This window comes from Hylobates moloch, unplaced genomic scaffold (assembly GCF_009828535.3).
Source record: "Hylobates moloch isolate HMO894 unplaced genomic scaffold, HMol_V3 SCAFFOLD_7, whole genome shotgun sequence".
In the NCBI taxonomy this organism is placed as follows: domain Eukaryota; kingdom Metazoa; phylum Chordata; class Mammalia; order Primates; family Hylobatidae; genus Hylobates; species Hylobates moloch.
The window spans coordinates 9603026-9625860 of record NW_026652282.1 but is presented as its reverse complement, the minus strand read 5'-3'; the positions used below and the strand labels follow the sequence as shown (position 1 = coordinate 9625860).

Sequence of the window (22835 nt, the reverse complement as noted above, 5' to 3'; positions counted from 1 at the left end):
GTGTGTTCTTAGCACAAACTGAAGACAACTGGTGGGGGTGCTTAGAGTGGAGGCCGGAGGGGTGCACAAATGGAAGGTCACAAAGGGATTGTGGGTCTTGTCCAGGAGTTGAGATTGTCAACCTAATTCAGAAGAAGGCACACTTTTGATAAGAATCACTCTAGCTTCTGGAAGTGAATTGGAGGGAACACAGTAGATACCGGGAAGCTAGTGAGCAATGCAGGTATCTTGCACAAGGGGTGTTGATGATGGACACAGAGATGGGGGATGGATGGGAGAAGAATTTAGGAGGTCAAATGGAGAGTCCTTGATGAGTGGTTGGATATCACGGTGAAAGGGAAGAGTCAACAACGAGGCTCTGGTTTCTGGTTTGAACAACTGCATTTGGGCTTCTCTCACAAACCCAGACATGGCTCTTAATTATCTCTGAACTTCTGGGGTCATCATTACTGAGATAACCAGGGAGCCATCCCTAAAACAGTTTAGGGGTAATCTCAAAGGAGGGAAAGACTGAGTACATAAAACAGGGGGGCCTTTTCTCTCTACTCCTGGAAATATGTTTCTCACACACAAAAAAAGAAATTTTAAAAAGGATCAAATAATAAACAGCTCCCCAATGGCAATGTTCTATGATCATAAGTAGATTTTTTGTTTGGTTTGGTTTTTCTTATTAATATCTGATGAATTTTAAATTCTAGTCTCTACCCTTTGCACACTGGAGGGACATTTATAAAGACCATTTTCCATTTTGAGTCTTTGGCACAGGAAGCCCTGGGTTGTCTCCTTCAGGTTCAAAACACTGCTACGTCTTGCCCCAATTGCTGAGTAAGGCCTGGGACTTTATCTATTCCCCCTTTCCCTGAAAGCATTTAAGGGCAGCAATGAAGAGAACACAGTAATGTGACCTTCCCTTGTACTCACTGGAAATAATGGATACTATTATGACTTTAAGTTCAAGGATAATGAGAGTAGAAACCTGGCCATATTGCTATAATAGCTTTATTAATAGCCGACAGGAAAATTGCGTTTTTCATGAATGACTCTCCCATTCACAAGGGCATTTTCAACTTTCATGGAGTTCTCAGTAATTTTTTTTTTTTTTTTTTTTTTTGAGAAGGAGTCTCGCTCTTTCACCCAGGCTGGAGTGCAGTCGCGCGATCTGGGCTCACTGCAGGCTCCGTCCCCCTGGGTTCACGCCATTCTCCTGCCTCAGCTTCCCGCGTAGCTGGGACTACAGGCGCCCGCCACCTCGCCCGGCTAATTTTTTGTATTTTTAATAGAGACGGGGTTTCACCGTGTTAGCCAGGATGGTCTCGATCTCCTGACCTCGTGATCCGCCGGCCTCGGCCTCCCAAAGTGCTAGGATTACAGGCGTGAGCCACCGCGCCCGGCCCAGTAATTTCTAAGGAAGGAAAGCCATGGTTGTTGTTATGGGTTGAACTGCATCCCCACAAAATTATATGTTGAAGTCTTAACCCCCAGGACCTCAGAAGCTGACCTCATTTGGAAAGGAGGTTGTTGCAGATATGATTAGTCATGATGAGGTCATAGTAGGAGTAGGGTGGGTCCTTAATCCAGTATGACTTCTGTTCTTAAGAAGAGGAGAGAGACATAGAGGGAAGATGGCCATGTGACAACAGAGGCAGAGACTGGAGTCCTGCGTCTTCAAGGTAAGGAATACTGTGGATTGCTGGCAAACACCAGATGCCAAAAGAGGCAAGAAGGATCTTTCTCTATAGGTTTCAGAGGGAGCGTGGCCCTGCAGACACCTTGATTTCAGACTTTTAACTTCAAGAACTATGAGACAATAAACTTCTGTTTTTTAAGCCATGCAGTTTGTGGCAGCTCGAGGAAACTAGAGTAGTTGTCATATTTCAAAGTAACTTAGAGATCATTCAGTCCACTCTATAGATGAAGAATCATGCTCAGCAAGGTGGAGTGATTTGTCCAGAATCAACCAGATCCTCTCCTTTGACCAGACCAGGCATTCCAATTCCTGTAGTTTGGGGTTCTTTACAGAAGCCAACAATCAGAGGTCAGTGCCACACAATGATCTGGCAAATCTTGATCAATTCCAAGAAAAAAGCAGAGGGTCTGGGAAAGCTGATAGAGAAGACTTCAAGAGTGTAAGTGCCAGGAGCTTCAGACATGGTGCAGCAATGCCAGAAAAACCACCCAAAAAAGGGGCCAGGAAGAGAAATATTGCTGTCAGTATATTCACAGAGTTGTGCAATCATCATTCCAATCAATTTTAGAACATTTGCATCACTTCAACAAGAAATCCCAGACCCCTGAATAGCCATGCCCATCTTCTCCCAATCCCTCAACCTTCTACTGCCTCAGGCAACTACTTACCTACTCTCTGTCTCTATGCATTTGCCTATTCTGAACATTTCATATCAGTGGAATCGTACAATATAGGGTCTTCTGTGTCTGGCTTCTTTCACTTAGCATGATGTTTTCAAAGTTCATCGATGTTGCATCATAGTATTAGTGCTTCATTATATTTTATGGCTGAATAATATTCCATTGTATGGATAGATCACATTTTATTTATCCATTGATTAGTTGATGGATCCTGGCCATTTCTGAACTCACCTTAAGACTTAGCACATATTAGTTGTTCAAAAAGCCTTTGTCCACTAAGTATACATTTTGGATCAAAGAGGAAGATAGTTGAGGTAACCCAGGCCTGATGATTTTATATGCTTACCTAAATTGGTGATAGGAGAGGCTAGAACCTTGAGAGGTAAAAGAGATTTGCATCATTTGAGATCTATCTTTCTCAACAGAAGATGTCTGAGGATCTAATTTTAACTGAATCACAGGTTCAGTTGTTCACCCCTCGCAGAGTCCAATTAACAAGGGTGAGATGTGGTATAAAGAAAGTGACTTTTTAAACAAAATTTTATTTTTAGTTTTTGTAGATACATAGTAGATGTATATATTTAGGGGGTACACGAGATGTTTTGATACATGCAATGGGTAATCACATCATGGAGAATGGGATATCTATCCCCTCAAGCATTTATGCTTTGAGTTACAAACAGTCCAATTACACTATTTTAGTTATTTTTAAAAAGTACAATTATTTTTTACTATAGTCACTCTGTTGTGCTATCAAATAGTAGATCTAATTCATTCTTTCAATTTTTTTGTGCCCATTAACCATCCCTACCTCCCCTAGCTTCCACTTCCCCTCCCAGCCTCTGGTAACCATCCTTCTACTCTCTATGTCCATGAGTTGAATTGTTTTGATTTTTAGATCCCACAAATAAGTGAGAGCATTTGATATTTGTCTTTCTGTGCCTGGCTTATTTCACTTAACATAATGACCTCCAGTTCCATCCATGTTGTTGCAAATGACAGGATCTCATTCTTTTTATGGCTGACTAGTACTCCATTGTGTATGTGTACCGCATTTTCTTTATCCAGTCATCTGTTGATGGACACTTAGGTTGCTCCAAATCTCAGCTATTGTAAACAGTGCTGCAGCAAACATGGGAGTGCAGATATCTCTTCAATATAATTACTTCCTTTCTTTCGGGTGTATACCCAGCAGTGAGATTGCTGGGTCATATGGTAATTCGATTTTTAGTTTTTTGAGGAACCTCCAAACTGTTCTCCATCGTGGTTTACTAATTTGTATTCCCACCAACAGTTTATGGAGATTCTCAATAAAATGACGTTTATTCCAAAAATTAGCTTAGGGGGAAGAAGTATAGGCTCCTGACTTTAAGGGTACCACTTTGCTTTGGGGCAGAAAGCAGGGGCTTTTAAAGGGAGAGTTGGCATGAATGGCATGCAGGGAAGTGAGTGAGCAGGTGAGGTCTATGCAACTTGCTTTTGTGTCTTATGTACCAGGTGGTTGAGCTGGTGCCATTGCAGGCAGAACTAGGTTGCAAAGTGACCATTGTCTCAGGATATCCTCCAGGTGGGAGAGAGTTTTGTTGTGGGCATGCTTTAGGTTGTAAATTGACTGCTGTCTCTTGAGGCAGTCCCCTAGTGGGAGAGATTTCTGGCTCTGGAGCTTTTAAGTAAGCATATACATAAGCTTGCCCTGTAGGGAGTGTCTGGTGAAGGGAAGATAAAGGTTACAATTGCATCTTTAAAGATCTAACTAGGGAGTGGGGAAAAGGGGAAAAGGAGGAAAGAGAAAAGAAGAAAAAAAAATTAATAACTCATTCTCTTTCTCTTAGGAAAATAGGGGTACTCGGTTATATAATGATAGCTAAAGTGTTAATGACTTAATTATCGGCTCCATTAGCACATAGAAATGAAGAATGTATGGATAGTTTCAAGAACTGTGGCAGTCCCAGGAGGAGCATGGAGGCTTTGGTCGGGGGGACTCTGGAAAGTCCTTCACATACCCAGAGGCTGACTGCTATGACACAGCTGCCACTTTCCAAAGCCCATTCTTCCTTCCCTTCTTTCACTCCATGAAAACATGCTACCCTGAGGCCTGGTCTTGAGAAAAATGCAGAGGAGAAGAAGACCTGTCACCAATGATCCAAGGACTCTGCACAAGTACATTTTGACACAGTGCCAACTGGTGTACATAATAGGTGCTCATTCAATTTTTATTGCTTGAACAGTGCAGAATATCTGAGTATGAATGACCTGCATCGAAAGAATGGAGATTTCCTCTGAGTGAGAGCCTCCACTTGGCAGAAAAAGGTCCGGGGAATGTGAAGGAGAATGTATCAGGGTCTGACTCCCAGGTAGCTGATAAAACTCAATCCTCACAAATTCCTCCTCCATAGAAAGGCTCTACCTTTCCTCTAACTAAGGTGCCCTTTGCTGAGGGCAGTGGGAAGCATGTGGTTCAACTGGTAGTCCTACAGTTGAGGTAGATTTTAATGCAAGGATTATAGGTGTGAGATACCACACCCGTCTGATCTTGCTTTTATTTTATTTTATTTTATTTTATTTTATTTTATTTTATTTTATTTTATTTTATTTTTTTTGGAGACGGAGTCTCGCTCTGTCACCCAGGCTGGAGTGCAGTGGCGCTACCTCCGCTCACTGCAAGCTCCGCCTCCCGGGTTCACGCCATTCTCCTGCCTCAGCCTCCCGAGTAGCTGGGACTACAGGCGCCTGCCACCGCGCCCGGCTAATTTTTTGTATTTTTTAGTAGAGACGGGGTTTCACCGTGTTAGCCAGGATGGTCTCGATCTCCTGACCTCGTGATCCGCCCGTCTCGGCCTCCCAAAGTGCTGGGATTACAGGCGTGAGCCACCACGCCCGGCTTGCTTTTAGATATTTGTCCCTATACCTCAACAAGCACAAGCATAAACATCTTCGTATAAACTCATCATGGTCACAAAACAGGATGCAATGTGACAAAATTAAATTGTCCTTGGCAAACTTGCACTGCTTTCCACTTTGTGTGTATTAAATAACACTACGACGCATTATTTTGGTGAGTTTCTTAGAAGCACGTATTAAAAAGTAACTCATGCTGTAAGATTTAATTAAAAAGGAAAGATGATGTATTGGAGGTTTCTCTTCTTTTCATTCTGAAGCGACTTCCTTTTCTTATGCTTGGATAATTTCTAGTTATTCTCAGGTAAATTTCATTAGATATCTCAAGATTCATACTGGATAGAGGATGCTATGGACTGATGCAGAGGAACCAAGGGGACAGTAGAAGTGGAAAGGGTTGCCAAAGTTGTTTCATTTGGGGGAATTGCACAAAGGCTACCAACAGCCAGGCATTCTGACTTTATGTCTTCTGAGTAGGGATCAAGATAGAATTTATCTATTAATAAGTGTCTTAAAGTAAAAGCTTCATGAAAACTGCTTCCCCTTTGATTTCTACCAAATAGTTTTTTAAAAAGAGTTCTCAAAAAATTCAGTGTATATGGCAATTTCTTTTATATTAAAGAACAATTTCTCTACCATATATTTATCATACACTCCTCTTGTAAAATGAAACATTTTCATTCATTTTAAGATTTACAGCAATGGCAATTAACAATATAGACCAAAAGCTTCGAATTTAGCTGCATACTTTTAAAAAATGGTTAAGAAGTAAAAGATGCTTTAAAAGCTATCCATCTCAGTTTTTTTTTTTTTTTTTTTTTTTTTTTTGAGACAGAATCTCGCTCTTTTGCCCAGGCCGGAGTGCAGTGGCGCTATCTCGGCTCACTGCAAGCTCCGCCTCCCGGGTTCACGCCATTTTCCTGCCTCAGCCCCCCGAGTAGCTGGGACTACAGGTGCCCGCCACTGTGCCTGGCTAATTTTTTTTTTGTATTTTTTTTAGTAGAGACTGGGTTTCACCGTGTTAGCCAGGATGGTCTCCATCTCCTGACCTCGTGATCCCCCCGCCTCGGCCTCCCAAAGTGCTGGGATTACAGGCGTGAGCCACCGCACCCGGCCTCCATCTCAGTTCTTAAATGGCATCTAAACCTTAGAAGTCAAATGTTATAGCAAATATTTGTAAAAGCAACTGTAAATAAAACCGAATGCAACCACAGCATAATATAACCATGTAGCCATAGATATATGATAAATATAAACAACAGCTTAATATTAGGACCATTAGTCACAGTGGCAAAAGTTCTTAGATATTGAAAAGAAGGTGTATTATGTCAACTGCCAAGATGGTCCACAGTGATCCCTGCCTCCTGATATTCACAATCTGTGATCAAGATAGCAGGCCATCCCAGGACAGCAGTCAAGGGAAAATAGTTGATGACCAAATGAGGCAATCAGAGCTCACCATCTTGGTCTTCAGCTGTTTTCCCTGGGCTGAGGTGGTCACTCCCATGGAGCTGGTGGGACCTGTGGTTTACTTCTAACAAATAGAGTATGGCCAAAGTGATGAGATATCGCTTTTTTGATTCGATTACAAAAGATTGTGACTTCATCTTGCTAGCAACCTCTCTTTTTTGCTAGCTCTGATGAAGCAAGCTGCCTTGTGGGAGAGGCTCACATGAGTATAGCCTTTGGCCAATAGCCCGGGAGGAATTGAATCCAGAAAACAACCACATGAGTGTGACCCCAGAGATGCGTATGTCTCTGGTGAATACCTACATTGCAGCCTCTGAGACACCCTGAGCAGAGGACCCAGTTATGCTGTGCCTGGACTCCTGACCCTCAAAAACTGTGGGCTAGCAAATGTGTTGTTTTAAACCACTAAGTTTTGGGATAATTTGTTACATAGCAGTAGATAACTATGACAGAAATATCATTCCTTTGCATCTTTATTATGGCGCGAAACCATGACTTAGCGTCAGTTAGTATTGCTTAATGGAATCAACATACATATTGTTATACCGTGAATCATTTTCAGTTAAGACCACATTTCTCAGAGTTTGCCAAAACAAGCCTTCTGCCTTCGGGTTGTCAGGCCACTGGAGGATGGAGCTCTTACAGATCCGCTGCCGAAGCCTCAAATACTGAGAATGCTGTAACACTGGCTCCAGCAGGATAAATATAATCACATCCATGTTCTCATCCATTAGCCTCTGCAAAGCCAAGTAAAAAGCTGTTTTAAAGTTCCAGCTTTTTGCATATTTTTTGGTTAAAACAAATACTGTTTTCTTGCTTTGGTTGATGCTCTGCATGAGGTTGTCAATGATGGCCAATCCTGGGTCCCAATCCCTCTCCTCTAGACAAAGGAGAACGTTTTTGTCTCGGCTCTCCTCAAGGTGGTAGCGCAGCTCATTTATCACCCAGTCAGTAACAGAGGCATCTTTGGTGTCATAAGAAATGTAAGCATCATAGAAAGTTTGGGAGGTGGAAAGAGACCTGTAGCCTTTTACCTTAGCTAAACACACATTATATATAAACCAAACATCCCAGTAAAACAAATGGTGAGCCAGGGCAGCCAACATAACCATGGTGGTGATAAAGAACGTGAAGAAAAATAATATCACTGCAGTGACATCTGAAACACAAGTTGTTAGCTCCAGACTCACAATACTCTTCCCTCTTTGATCCCCAGGACTGGCACAAATGACATCTACCAGTCTGGGAATTCTGACGTTCAGATGTTCATCCATCCATCTTCGGAAATCTCCAAAGTCACAGGTGCATTCAAAGGGGTTTCCGTGTAGTTCCAACTTAAATAATTTGGTGGTGGTCTTAGCTTCAAGTGCGGATTTGTTGATTGTTTTTAGCAGATTGGAACTTAAATCGAGGTGCACCAGACTACTGACTTCAGAAAGAAAGCCAGAGGGTAGGTGGGAAATCCTGTTATGACTCAGCAGCAGTGTCCGAAGGGAAGATGTAAAGTCAGATAGGCTATCAGTTAAAAAGAATAGTTTGTTTCCACGTAAGTCAAGCAACTCGAGACGAGGAAACTGCTGGAGTAATGTCCAGTTGAAAAACTTTAACATATTATCATTTATATGTAGTGCAGTGAGACTCGCTGGCAAATTAAGGAATGCTTCATTTGGGATGTGCTTGAGCCTATTAAGGGATAAATCCAGACGTGTCAGATTCGTGAGACCTTTGAAAATGGAGATATACCTGTTATCGTCATCATTCCACAAAATGTCAAGGCGATTGCCACTGAAAACTAATTCTACCAGGGACTTGCTTTCCAGGTTATACTTATCTGTTAAAGTGTAAATGTTGTTGTGGCTCAAGTTTAAAACTTTTAGATTTGTAAAATTTTGAATAAATTCTAGATGATGTGTTACCCCTGCTATTCTGAAATAGTGTGAATTATAGCTGAGATCTAGAACTTCCAAGTCGGACAATTCAGTAAGAGCACTAGCATTATCAAAGTCTAGTCTATTGTTTGTCAAATCCAAATATTTGACATGAGGAATGGCTGAAAATTCAGTGCCACTTAACACTTGAGCATTGCTATTTGCAGACAGATTTAAACAGGCAATGTCTGGAAGATTTTCAAATTGGTTTGGCCCAATGAAGAAAATACTGTTGAGGCTTAAATCTAAGGCTTTTCCATAAGCAGCACATTGTGGCTTTATTAAAGGACGGGTGAAATGGTAAAAGTTCGAATGTGGGTCAAACTCAAAATCTGTTGAGCGTCGTTTCAGGATATGATGTTGAAAAGAGGAACTATTTGCATAACTCTGCCTGGTGTCTTTTACCAACGGTGATATTCTGTTTTCTGACAAGTAAATGATTTCCAGATTGGAGAAATTTTGGAAAAGTTTGAAATCAATTTGCTTAATAAAATTAATACCCAAGTTGATAGTTGATAAGTTTGGAAGCTGCATCAGGGGCTGGAAATCTTGTTCTCTGAGTTCCTGGAACACATAACCTCTTAAATGCAATGCCCGTAGAGACAAAAGTTTAGAGAAGTTTTTGGAAATATTAATATGCTGTGGATAACTCCCCTTTATATAGTTAAAAGACAAGTCAAGTATTTCTAAGCGGGGCAGCATCGTTAAAAATGCCCCAGAGGCTATTTCTCCCACTAAATAGTTGAATTCAAGATCCAGCACCTTCAGATGAGGCATATTTTTAAACCAGGCAGCATTAATCTTCCTGAGGGAAGTGCTAGAGAGGTTTAGGTATCGAAGTTGGGTCAAGTTTTGAAAAGCAAAACGATCTATATTAATTGAAGCACCACCATCACAAGGCACGCATGGAAATGGGGCATTGAAGCACCTCGGACAGTTCCCACTTAAATCTAGTAATGTTAAATTTATCAATCCCTTGAAATCTTCTTCACCAATGTATTTGATCTGGGTGTTGCTCAGATAAAGTTTGCGTAGGGAGCTTGGCAGTTTGGGTGGCACATGTGAAAGAGAATTGAAAGACAGTGATAGCAACTCCAAATTTGTTAGCGTTTCAAATACTCCATCTTCTATGTTAGTTTTCTCGCAAACTTTGTTAAAATAGCAGTTCCAGGCCAAATAGAGATTTTTCAAGTTTATAAGTCTTGAGATGCCCTCTTTAGTTATGTTGTATATATTGTTTTGAATTAGACTAAGTTCTGTCAAAGACTCTGGCAAACCAGAGGGTATTTGGGGTAACTGGTTGTCTTCAAGCAGTAACTCCCTTAGGTTTTTTAGGTTGAGGAATGCCCCGTCTGTGATATTCAAGCCATTTGATTGTATACCAGGATTTCCGTTCTGGTGCTGTACATTGGGGTTGTGGTTTAGATTGATTTTAGTGAGATTTTGCAGCCCTTGAAATGATTCATTCGTTATATGTGTGATGAAATTATCAGACAGGTCTAGTTCTGTCACATATTTGCCCACCGTTTGGGGAACTTCCTGTAGTCGACGATTGCTGCACTCTGCAATAACTGAGTCATTTTGGTTTTTCTCATCACAAGGATAGCTTCTATAAAAATTTTCTTCAGCGCATAACTCACAGGAACCAGATATTAGCAGGAAAAGGCAGGTCAGCATTGACGACTGAAGGAACATGTTTTCCTAAGGAAAATCAAAAGTGCAAGCACAGTATTAGAGTAGCAGTATTTGCCAGGTGTTTTGTAAATAAATTAGCAGTGCTGCACCATACTTATATGAATTTTAATGTGTGCATTCACTTAACAATTAAATAAATTGCATCAGATTAGGTCCAGAATGATTTTACTTTTTTACTATGTTCAGCTTCATGGTGCTAAAAGAAGTTGAAGATGGGCTGGGTGTGGTGGCTCACACCTGTAATCCCAACATTTTGGGAGGCCGAGGTGGAAAGATGGTTTGAGCCCAGGAGTTTGAGACCAGACTGGGCAGCATAGGGAGACCCTGACTCTACAAAAAATTAAAAAGTCAGCCAGGCGTAGTGGTGCATGCCTGTAGTCCCAACTACTTGGGAGGCTGAAATGGGAGGATGGCTTGAGCCCCTGAGGTCGAGGCTGAAGTGAGCCATGATTGTGCCACTGCACTCCATCCTGGATGACAGAGTGAGACCCTGTCTCAAAAACAACAACAAAAAAAGGAAGTTGAAGATGAAGCTATCTGAGATGATGATGATGAGAAGACCTGGGAAGCTTCTGCAGAGGCCATTAATCAAGATACTCCACCATCATAATGAGTCTAAGCTGATCCACAGCTTTGGTTTATAGTAAGTCTATAGCTTTGCAAGCTATATATTTATAGCACCAACCTACTGACATGACACTTGATGAAACTTTGGCCAGCCCCCAAGGAGAGTTCAGATGGAACTTCTAGTATGATATCATCCTAGATCTTCTAGGCAGTCATCTTTACCTTATTTATACAACTATATCTCTCTTACTGGTATTTCCCACAATTGTTCTATACTTCTATGGTGACATATATTATGTTTTCTTCTTGCATGACTGGAAAGTGGGCACCTTATGTTGATAATAATAACAAAATGTCAGGTATTGTGCTAAGTGCTTCATAAACATTTCATCACCCACATTAATGCTCATAAGAACATGATGCAGTAGGGTCCTATTATTATGTATAATTTGCAGATGAAAAAACAAACTCAGAGACTTAAGTACCTTTTTGAAGGATGGTATGTTGTAGCACTGGGACTTGAGCCAATCTGATTCCAAAATCATATTTTTAACAACTAAGCCATCATGCTACACAATCTCCTTTTGAAATCCTTGTGCCTGAACAGTGCCTCAAATGTAAACAGCACTCAAAAAATTGTTTGTGGAATAATTACTACTCATATGTTCCCTATCACACAAACATTAGCATTAATAGCTATTTGCTTGCTAATTTTGAAACTTCTCTAGGGAGGACACATGGTGCTTTATATTTTTATGCACCCACAGTAACACAGGAGAGTGCCTCACTTTCTGTAACTGTTTCTTAATAAATAGAGAGCTGAATATATCACTTTTGGTAACCATACAATGCAATACACAGATTAATGTGATAAGTTTGATCAAGGGTTGTAATTAAGAGAACTCTCAAAAATCATCTTTCACTGAACACAGAAACCAGCCTAGATTTTTCGCTAAAGCCCAACTCATGTCTTTATTATGGGTTAAACCAGATAAGTGGCTTTTTTCAAATTCTCCTAAAATTTAGGGCCGGTGAACTAACACCTTTATGTGTCACACCCTCACTATGTTATAAAAAATTTTTATGTGGACATTGATTATTCTGAGGCTCAATAATTATTGCCCATTTGTAACGGCCAAGGACAAGCCAGCTCCTTTTGAGATGGAAATTAAAGTGGAGCAGAACTCCCAGACATGTTCAGTTGCTAGTAGTTATTTTCAAATGCAACACTATCGTGATGTTGCTGCTTAATGTTCAACTTGCACTGAAACAAGGCTCTACTATACCTGGTGTGGTAGGCAGAATTTTAAGATGACCCCCATGAATTTTGTCCCGAGTATTACTGCTGTGATGACATTATATTATATGGCATATGGGAATTTATCTGGATGGGCTTAATCTAATCACACAAGCGTTTGAAGGCGAAACGTTTTTTCTGGTTATCGGCAGAAGGAAAAGTCAGAGGGGTAGGATGCATGAGAAGAATTGGATGCGCTATTTCTGGCGTGAAGAGGTTAGGGGCCCCACAACAAAGAATGCAGGCAGCCTGTGGAAGCTGAGAGTGGCTCTCTGCAGGCAGCTAGCAAGGAAATGAGGTTTTCGGGCTGGTGGTGGGGTGGTGAGTCGAACAACAACTGCAAGGAACTGAAATCACCTGACAATCTGGATGAACCTGGAAACAAATTTTTACTCAGATCCTCCAGATGAGAGCCCAGTTTGGCTTTATGAGACTTGAAATGGAGAACTCAGGCAAACCTGCCCAGATTCTAACTTACAGAAATTAAGGCCAATCAATGGGCATTCTTTGAAGCCTCTACATTTGGGAACGATTTGTTCTGCAGTAATAGAAAACTAGACGCTATGGATTCTAAGATGATTTATGGCTTGAAAACATGGAGCTCCTGCAGAGGCAGCCACAGGCTTCCAGGCTTCACATCTTACTGGGAGACACAGGCACACCAAAGGAAGGGGCAACGGGGCTCAGACATGCAAGGCACTTTGGGGAAGACGCCACAGGCAATGCTATATTTGTTCAGGCACCTGAGCAGATCTCAGCCTGTGTGATTTCCAAGTCCCAGCATTGCTAGATTTCAAAGTCACTTTCCGGACTCCCTGCCTTGATTAGCTAGTGGGTGGCCTGGGAAGTCTGTTTGATTACACTCACAATATATGAATTGGCTCCCAGTCTCATGGGTACAACAGATATGACTTAAACACAACATTACAAGGTTTACACTGTGATAAAAAAGTGCATGACACTGTAAGAGCCTAACCAGAGGGGACTTTGGCCTGGTCATGGCAACTGGGGAAGATTTCCATAAAGAAGTGGAACCTAGGCCGAGGCGGGCCGATCACCTGAGGTCGGGAGTTCGAGACCAGCCTGGCCAACAAGGAGAAACACTGTCTCTACTAAAAATACAAAATTAGCTGGGTGTGGTGGCGCATGCCTGTAATCCCAGCTACTCAGGAGGCTGAGGCAGGAGAATCGCTTGAACCCAGGAGGCAGAGGTTGTGGTGAGCCAGGATCACACCATTGCACTCCAGCCTGGGCAACAAGAGTGAAACTCCGTCTCAAAAAGAAAAAGAAAAAAAAAAAAAAGTGAAACCTGACCTGCAATCCTAAGGTTGAGTAGGCATGTGTAAGGCACGACCAAGATGTCAAAGGAATTTTTCAGGAAAAGGGAGCAGCATGTGCAAAGGCCCTGTGTCTATTCCCGTGAGTTTCCCAGGCTGTACCTCCAGAGAAGCCCTGGGACAGGAATTCAGAGAGATATGGTGTGGGTCTAAGACAAGGCACATCAGCTTTCGTGTTTGCCATGGTAGGACTGCTTGCCGTGGTAGGACTGCTTGCCACAATGGGGCCCAGTGGACTGGAATGGCACAGAGGAAGTGGCTAATGGAGATGTCGTTGAGGTTCTCAGTATCTCCATGTCACTATGTTCAGTGGACATTTTTCAGTCCTCATCTTACTAAGCACATAAGTTTAAGAGACTGAGAGAAAGCCAGGGACTTGAGTAAAGACCAGAGTGGGCCAGCACAGTGGCTGACGCCTGTAATCCCAGCAGTTTGGGAAGCTGAGGCAGGTGGATCACTGGAGCTCAGGAGTTGGACACCAGACTGGGCCATGTGGCGAGATCCCATCTCTACAAAAAATACAAAAACAAATAGCAGGGCATGGTGGCGCATGCTTGTGGTCCCAGCTACTTGGGAGGCTGAGACTGGAGGATCGCCTGAGCCTGGGAGGTGGAGGCTGCAGTGAGCCATGATCGCACACTGCACTCTAGCATGGCGGACAGAGACAGAGACCACCCGTCTCAAAAAAGGAAAAAAAGACCAGAGTAGGTTTAAAAAATATTAATTAAATTGACAACTAAAAAGTGTATGCATTTATGATGTACAACATGATGTTTTGAAATATGTATACATATAGAATGCCTCAGTCAAGCTAATTCACATATGCATTACCTCATACACTTATCATTTTTTGGTCGTGAGAACACTTAAAATGGACTCTCTTAGTGTTTTTCAAGTGTATAATATGTCGTTATTAACTATAGTCACCATATTGCACAATAGAGCTCTTCAATAGAACTTTTTCCTCCTGCCTAACTGAAATTTTGTGTCCTATGACCGACATCTCCCCAATCTCTTCATCTGAGAAGTGATGCGAGCCTTTGAAGGTTTTTAAGCAGGGTGGCACCATGCTTAGATTGATTCTACAGTGTTCACTGGCAAGAGGGCACAGAACTTCAGTCATGAGATGATGGGAGTTTGAACTTAGGGTGGTGGCAATAGAGATAGAAAAAATGCGTTCAAGAGATATTTGGGAGGTACATTTGCGAGACATAGCAATGGATGAATAAAGGGAGGTAGAGGTTGTGACGGAGAGAGATGCAATCAGAGTGACTTCTAGGTTCCTGGTCTGTGCACCTGGAGGGATGGGTGTCATTCACTGAGCAGGAAGATTGTTTAGGGTAGGGCTACTAGTAATTAAATTTGACAGGTTTGCTTTTGAGTTGAGTTTGTGATATTCAAGTAGAGATGTCCAGTAGGCAGCTGAGTATGTGGGTCTGAAGCTCAGAGGAGAGTTCTGACAGAGGAATGAATTTGGGATTCATGACAATTGAAGCCATGGGTATGAATGAGATCACTCAGGGCAGTGTAAGGCATAAAGGATCTTCCACACTTCAGTTTTAGGAACAATTTTCTCATCTTTTTCCTAGTAATTTTTTATGATTTCATTTTCTTATCCCACTGGAATTGTTTAGGTATAAAATGTGAGGTGTAGACCCACATTATTTTTTTCTAAATGGAGACCCATTTACCCTAACGTTATTAATTGGATGATCTTTTGCCCACTGATTTTATAGGCTTCCTGTATCACTAACTCTTCTGTTATTTGGATCTATTTCTAGGCTTTCTGCTCTGTTTCATCAATATGTTAGTATTTAATACATACTTGGTATAAATATGTAATAGGTATATGCATTAATGAAAAGACAAATAACCCAATAGAAAAATTGAAAAAATATATTAACAGTTCACATAAAAAGGAAACATAAATTGCTCTTAAAGCATAGGAAAAGATACTCAACCTCACTCAAAAATTAACACTGTCATACCATTTTTCACTGATTCTATTAGGCAGTTGAGGATATGGGGAAACAAATACTCTTAAATTTTGCTGGTAGGAATCTAAATTAACACCACCTCTAAGATGGAGGGTAATGTGTAATATCTATCACAATTGGAAACATATACTTGAAGTCAGCAATTTCAATTCTAGAAGTAGATCCTAAAGACACACCCTCATATATACAAATGTCTGTATACAAGGATGTTCATTGCAAGGGCTGTTAGCAATAGCAAAAGACCGGAAATAATCTAAATGCCTATGAGTAGTAGTCTGGGTAAATAAATGATGTTATGTTCACACAATGAAATACCATGTGGCAATTAAACGGATAAGGCAATTCTATATTCATTCATTCATTAAATATTTATTAGGCAGATATTTTATTTCAGGAACTGTATTTGAGTTGCAGATAAAACAATGAACAAACCAGGCTAAAATACTTGCCCATTTTGAAAGATGGAATGTTAGATGGTGGAAAGTATTGTGGAGAAAAATATAACTGGGAAGGGAAATGGTTATGTAGAATGTCCCTGGACGGGGACTTATCTGATGCTTTTGTTATGATTAGACCGAGCTGATGGGTCTAGGGGAGGAAGATCACAGAAGTGCAAGGCCGTTCTAGCCATATCATATGAAGGGTGCATGCTATCAACACGACTTTCACTATTTATGTGTACCTTGATCATCTGACTGAGGTAGTGTTTGTCAGGTCCTTATTACAATTTTTAACTACAGATTAACACAAATTATTTTTTTCAAAAGGCCCAAGGAGAATATGTCAGGGCAAGGCCAGATTCCAGACCATTCCCTTTGCATGCTAAACAAAACACTGTTAGTTGGTAACTCATGTTTAGGTGGACACTTGGGTGGGTCCAGAGGGCCGGATCCATCTTGTGTGGCCTCACTAGCCTGGAGGTAAGGCCTCAACATCCGATTTCAAATCCAATTCTATTTCATACAAGGCAGAGAACAATTGAGGGGGAAATCCTCTAGGGGCCGCTAGAAACCAAAACTGGAGTCTTTTGAGCTCTCCTCTGTTCTTTCTGGATGAAAATAGCCTCCGGGAGAGTCTAAAGCAGCTTAAAGCAAATTATGGGCCATGAAAATGGCCAGAACATTCCAAAAGACGTTTTTTAGTTAAGAGTTTGAGGTTTGTAGTGCTGCCCTCCCAAAAAAGTACTGAAGTAAGAAACATGAGTCGACAAATTCCAAATAACTTGATTTTGAAAAGTACATAAATGGGAAGGGCAAGAAATGGTGAGCAGGTTGCTTGCAGAGAAGTTGGGGAGACTCTCATTGCTCCACCTTCTATATTCCGTGCAGGACTGCACAGAGTTTGAATGGATTGCTAATGCTCACTTTGCAGGGTGCTCTGCTCAAGTCCATAGGAGTGCTGTGTGACCATGCCAGGCATGGGGCAACCCCAGCTCCCAGCAGCCGCTGATCTCAGAAGACAGAGCGGAGACCAAAGGCCCAGCAAGAGCTGCACCTTCTGAGCCAAGTTCTTCCTTTCAGCCACACCCATGCCTCTGACTACCAAAAGTTGTGGCACCAAAAGGATATCAAAGGGCATCTGGTCCCAGATGAAGTGAGAAGGATACTAACGAGAAGTCACCCTCATTACAGCAGAACCAATCAATAGAAACAATCCAGCCTGGCAGAAGAGAAGTATGCAAATAAAATAGAGAAACAGCAACTCTACAATAACTTAGAGAAATGGCAATTCTGCAAATAAAATAGAGGAAAAAAAATACCACTATGCAAATAGAGAAAGAAAGAGAGAGTGAGAGAGCACAACCAACTTCTGGTGGTTGAACCTAAAAGTCGGGTGCTCCCATTAAAGCCATGGTAAAAGAATAGAATCCTATAAGATCAAAGAAAGTGTAGGAGGAGACAACAGCTGACAAGAATTTTCTACAAAGTTTAGGAAAATGGAAAGGAGGTGGATGAACGATAGATGGGGCAGAGCAAAGCAGAGAAGGCTGAAGCCTACAGCCCTGTGCCTTCTGTGCTGAAAGAGAAGTCCACCCTTGACGTCAACAGCTGATGGTATAATGGGGCTCAGGCCAGGCCCCAGGGACCAGTTAAGATAAGGAAGAGATGCTTACTAGAACTAAGATAAGTATTAGATTGGGCGTTGATGAAGTGAAGAACCTGGATTGAGTAGAAGTGGCAGAATAGAGAATCAAAAAAGGGGAGTGTTTAGGTTGAATTGTGTCCCCTAATAGATAACTTGAAGTTCTAACCCCTGGTACCCGTGAATACAGCCTTATTTGAACTTTGCCGATGTCATCAAGTTAAAATGGGATCCTACTGAATTAAGGTGGGCCCTGATCCAATAACTGGTCTCCTTATAAGAAAAGGGGAATTTGGAAGTAGACACACAGGAAGGAAGGCCACCCACATGAGGAGAGAGGTGAAGGCTAGAGAGATGCAGCGGCAAGCCAGAGAACATCAAGAATTGCTAGCTACCACCAGAAGCTGGGAGAGGGGCATGAAACAGATTTTCCCTTTAGCCCCTTAAGAAGGAACCAACCCTGCCAACAACACATTGATTTCTGACTTGTGGTTTCCAGAACTGTGAGAGAATATATTTCTGCTGTTTTGATCCACCAAGTTTGTGGTACTTTGTTTCAGCAGTTCTGGGAAACGAATCAAGTAAGAACAGAGAACAGGTAAATGACAGTTCTGTGAAACCCTCTGCTGAGACAAGTTCAAGCTGCCAGAAAAAAGGCCTTTGCCTGGCATGCCCTTGAGCTTGCTGCAGTGAACACCCTGATGAGGATGACTGGGTCTTTGTGGTCCAGATCTTTCACTGGGGTTGTCTTGGAGCACCCAGTGAAAAGCAAAACCCACTTCTTTAAAGAAAACATATGAATCATGAAAAAAAAAAAGAAAAAAAAATCTGCCCAACTTCTCCTCTCCCTGCCAAATACAGTTATTGCTAATGAGGAAGCAATTTCACAACAGTTTTTCTATTTTCCATACACCATTTGTTCTTTGGTTAGGTCCACAGTACATAACCTGCCAATTTTCTTCTGCAGATTTTGAAGGAAACAGACAGCACAACAACAACAACCTCTCTCGGTCCTCACCCAAATCTTTCTTCTGAAATTGGATGCTGATGGCCACCAAACACATTTTTAAAAGACCAGCGCAGTTTGAAGAACAGCTCAGAAAGTCTGCCTTCGCTGAAAACTCATTCCCTGGGAGTTGCAATGAGCAGACAGGCCACACCCAGAATTCGCCTGAAGGGGAGGGCTGCAGCCAGGGCGGAGACCAGATGTGAGGGCACGCTGCCATGTGAGACTAAAATAAATTCCACGTAATGTGCAGTGCAGGTGGTCTGGGAGGGGCGTAAAGCTGTCTTCCTGGAATTAACAGCTTTTTACCTTTTTAGTCTCCTTTCCCAGGCTGCAGGAGCTATTTTGCAAAGATGCTCCTTCATTCTCCCTTTCAAAGGCTTCCTTCAAGCTCTCCTGGGATGGGTCTTGCCGATGTTCCCTAACACTGAAGTGTCAAGAGAACCTATTGATTGTAACATGTAATTAATCTCCTCAATTGAATGACTTAGCTGCTTCAGCGCAATGTTTGGATTCAACCAGAGCTGAATTTTTGCCAGACTGGAAATAGTTCTAATTTTTGATGGATTCTGATTCATTCGCAGTTAACAATGTTGACCACTGATACGTGATGAAAGGAAATTAAGAAATGGTTATGCAGGTAGGATTTGTCACTTTAGATGAAATTTACAATTAATAATAGATACGTTATTTTACCCATCCCAAATTCAATGGATTCACTAACAGGTTTGGAAGACAAAAGAAAACATGACCACATTAAGTGCACTTATCAGTAAAGAGATGGATCCTGACTTAACATACACAAAAGTATGAAAAATTATGTTATTGGGTGCTGGGAAATAGGGTAGGGAGCATTTGTTTAATCCTCAAAAAAAAAAAACAAAACCCAAATCAATGAAGTCCATGAGGCCCCTGCTTTACAGACATGGGACCTGAGGCTCAGAGAGATGAATGTTTTCAAGGTAGGTGGTAGAGTTGAAAGTGACCCTAGATTTACCTGAGTAGTTAACGAATTAGGAGGGCTGAAGCCAAGGGGCTAGTTGGCCATGATCTGGTTTCAATGATCAGCAGAGACCTGACAGTCCTATGTGGAACCTCCAAGACTCAAATGCTGGTGGCGGATTTTCCGTGTTCCCTTTCTGCACTGAGCAGGCTACCACAGAGAACTTCCAGATTATTTGTCATTCCTTAGAACCACAGGAAGTCTACTGATTTTAGACATACACACCAACTAGCAGCGCTTCGTAACTTTCTGCAAAATCAACACAGCCTGTATCTACTGATGCCAATCCAGAACCACAGGTTATGCATTTAAATTACTGTGTCTTACAGCAGGGGTGTCCAATCTTTCGGCTTCTCTGGGCCACACTGGAAGAAGAAGAATTGTCTTGGGCCACACATAAAATACGCAAACACTAACAATAGCTGATGGGCTAAAAAAAAAACAAAACATAATATTTTCAGAAAGTTTATGAATTTGTCTTGGGCTGCATTCAAAGCTGTCCTCAGCCATATGCAGCCCGCAGGCTGAAGGTTGGACAGGCTTGTCTTGTGGTCTTGAGTAGTCATAAATTGGGGCTACTAATTTAAAAATAACAAATCCCTCAACCCCATTTAATAACCCAGTTGAACTCAGAGATGTTGCATTGGAATGATGTTCCCCTCAATGGATCCTGGAGGCGACAGTATGATGCACTTACAAATAATGTCCAACTGCGTTTCAAAGACTAACCGTGGGTAATGACATCCTTCCCTGTGAAACACACCCTAATATTCTGTAAGTCTGGGGTCTTCCATAAGACTGCTCTCTCTTTCATAAACTCTGAGGTTCTTAGATTATTATAATGAAAGGATGAGAAGCAGTGATTGAAAGAGGAGAATGAACTCCATCAGCTGCCCTCACTCTTATCTGCAGTCTCAGCTTTTCAGAGAAAGCATACTTAGAACTTCTATTTTGCTTTCTAAAATCAAACCAAGGTGGCTAGTAAATACATTTCAGCTCTTCCTGGAGCATTTCTAGCCACCTAAAAAAAGGGACTGTGCTTTTTAACAAAAGGACCAAAAAACTGTTGATGTTCTGAGGCACTGATTCTTAACTTTGGCTGCACAGTAGAGATACTTAGGAATTCTAAAAGCTACAAATGCCAAGCCCCATATCCAGAGATTTTGGTTTCATTGATCTGGGGTTCAGTCTGGGCAGCAGGAGTTTTGAAAGCTCCCGCTCTGATGTGAGTCCATTGCCAAGGCTAACCACCTCTGCCTTTAGGCAGGAGGTCAGCCAGGTCCTTGACCTCCATTGGCCACCAGTGGGAGCAAAGTGGCCATTTTTTGCAAGTTTAATTTGATTTTATTATTACTCTATTTACCAGTCTGTTGCTGCTGTTGTTTTGACACAGAGTCTCACTCTGTTGCCCAGGCTGGAGTGCAATGGTGTGATCTTTGCTCACTGCAACCTCCACCTCCTGGGTTCAAGCGATTCTCCTGCCTCAGCCTCCTGAGTAGCTGGGACTACAGGTGTGCACCACCACACCTGGCTAATTTTTGTATTTTTAGTAGAGACGAGGTTTTGCCATGTTGATCGGGCTGGTCTCTACCTACTGACCTCAAGTGATCCGCCCACCTCGGCTTCCCAAAGTGCTGGGATTATAGGCGTGAGCCACCAGGCCCCGGCTATTTACCACATTCTTGTAGTACAATTATACTGGCTATCACAGCAGCTTACAAATATCAAGTAGAAATTGGATAATTTCAACTGCAATCCCGTATGTGTCATTGGCCCAGTTGACCGAATTCCATATGAGCCACCTACAGTCATTTTGTAAAGCATCGTAAAATTTTAGTGCAGAATTAATTTACCTTCAAGATCCATAATGAACATTAGGTGGGTATAAAAATTAACTTCAGGCCAGGCGCGGTGGCTCATGCCTGTAATCCCAGCACTTTGGGAGGCCGAGACAGGCGGATCACCTGAGGTCAGGAGTTCGAGACCAGCCTGGCCAACATGGAGAAAGCCCGTCTCTACTAAAAATACAAAAATTAGCCAGGCGTGGTGGCACACACCTGTAGTCCCAGCTACTTGGGAGGTTGAGGCAGGAGAATCGCTTGAACCCGGGAGGCGGAGGTTGCAGTGAGCTGAGATCGTGCCACTGCACTCCAACCTGGGTGACAGAGCGAGACTCCATCTCAAAAAAACAAAACACAAAACAAAACAAAACACCCATTAACTTAAAGAGACTTAAATGCACTTTAAATTGTCAAAATTAACTCCAAGGACTTTAGGGAAAAATATATAGTACATTTTGGATGAGACTCTCTTGAAATCAGACTTTTCAATTGCTCTTAAACCTCATTGAATTTTCTAGAAAATGTATCATTTAAAAAGAAGTGTAAAGTTCGTTTTTAGTCTGACAGTTCTTGACAATAACAAACACGGACCACCTGCTATGTCTAGACAGTGTAAAGTAATAATTACAGAAATTGTAGCATGTTATTAGGTTGGTGGAAAAGTAATCACAGTTTTTTGTACCAACCTAATTATTTAAAACTCTGACCAAGAAAAGTAGCAATTAATGTTGAACTTTAAGCTTCCAACAGTAGGTTAAGCTCAGGCTTCACTAGGCTCTAGCAATTGACCTATGTATGTGAAGGAAGAGAGTTTGTCCTTTTCTACAGAAATAGCAAAGGAAAAATATTTCCCTCACCTTCTCTTCCAACCCCGTTGTTCTGGAAGAGGATATTGTCTCTGGTAGGGCCAGTAAGTAATATTTCCAGTTCAATTTCTAACTTGAAATTTTCTTATTTTCCTGTTCAAATTAGTAAGATCATCACTGCATTTGATTTTCAAAATTTACTCTCTAATTCCTTTATACTAACGTGTGCACAAATTAAAGATCATAGCAAGCCACTTTACCTGCATTTACAGTTGTTTCAATCTTTAATTTTTATCCTTATTTGCCCATTTATTACTTTCTTGGCTCACACCATTTGCTGCCAACCCAGATTTCTGGGTCAGAAACCCCATATTCTGTTGGAAAGCTTTGCTAAAGAAATAGAAGTGGCTTACCACGTTTCTGTTGTTCTAATTTTTCATTCCGTAACTTGCAGCAGTGCAGAATGGTACCCTCTATGCAGGAGGTGGCCGAGAAGAGAAACTGGCTAACTTCCTGAAATGGGTCTGTTTACCATCAGCAG

At 41.7% G+C, this 22835-nt stretch overlaps 1 protein-coding gene and 2 long non-coding RNA genes across 3 annotated transcripts in view; 2 read left to right on the top strand and 1 right to left on the bottom strand.

Annotated features, from left to right (window-relative positions):
- The window catches only part of LOC116810999 (uncharacterized), a 38423-nt gene that overhangs the window by 11608 nt on the left and 3980 nt on the right, over positions 1-22835 (top strand). The window contains exon 2 of the long non-coding RNA XR_004370434.1: positions 21041-21158. This is a non-coding gene — a long non-coding RNA (uncharacterized LOC116810999). The remainder of the gene's footprint in view (positions 1-21040; positions 21159-22835) is intronic.
- Positions 1623-18719, top strand: LOC131383913 (uncharacterized). Its single transcript, XR_009214316.1, has 3 exons — positions 1623-1670; positions 7952-8037; positions 18606-18719. It is a non-coding gene; the product is annotated as an uncharacterized LOC131383913 (long non-coding RNA).
- On the bottom strand, positions 7213-22769 carry TLR8 (toll like receptor 8). The gene is made up of 2 exons (XM_032756148.2): positions 22708-22769; positions 7213-10364 (listed from the first exon to the last, which is right to left on the bottom strand). Exon 2 carries the CDS (start codon positions 10356-10358, stop codon positions 7242-7244), a length of 3117 nt encoding a protein of 1038 aa, XP_032612039.1. The 5' UTR covers positions 10359-10364; positions 22708-22769; the 3' UTR covers positions 7213-7241.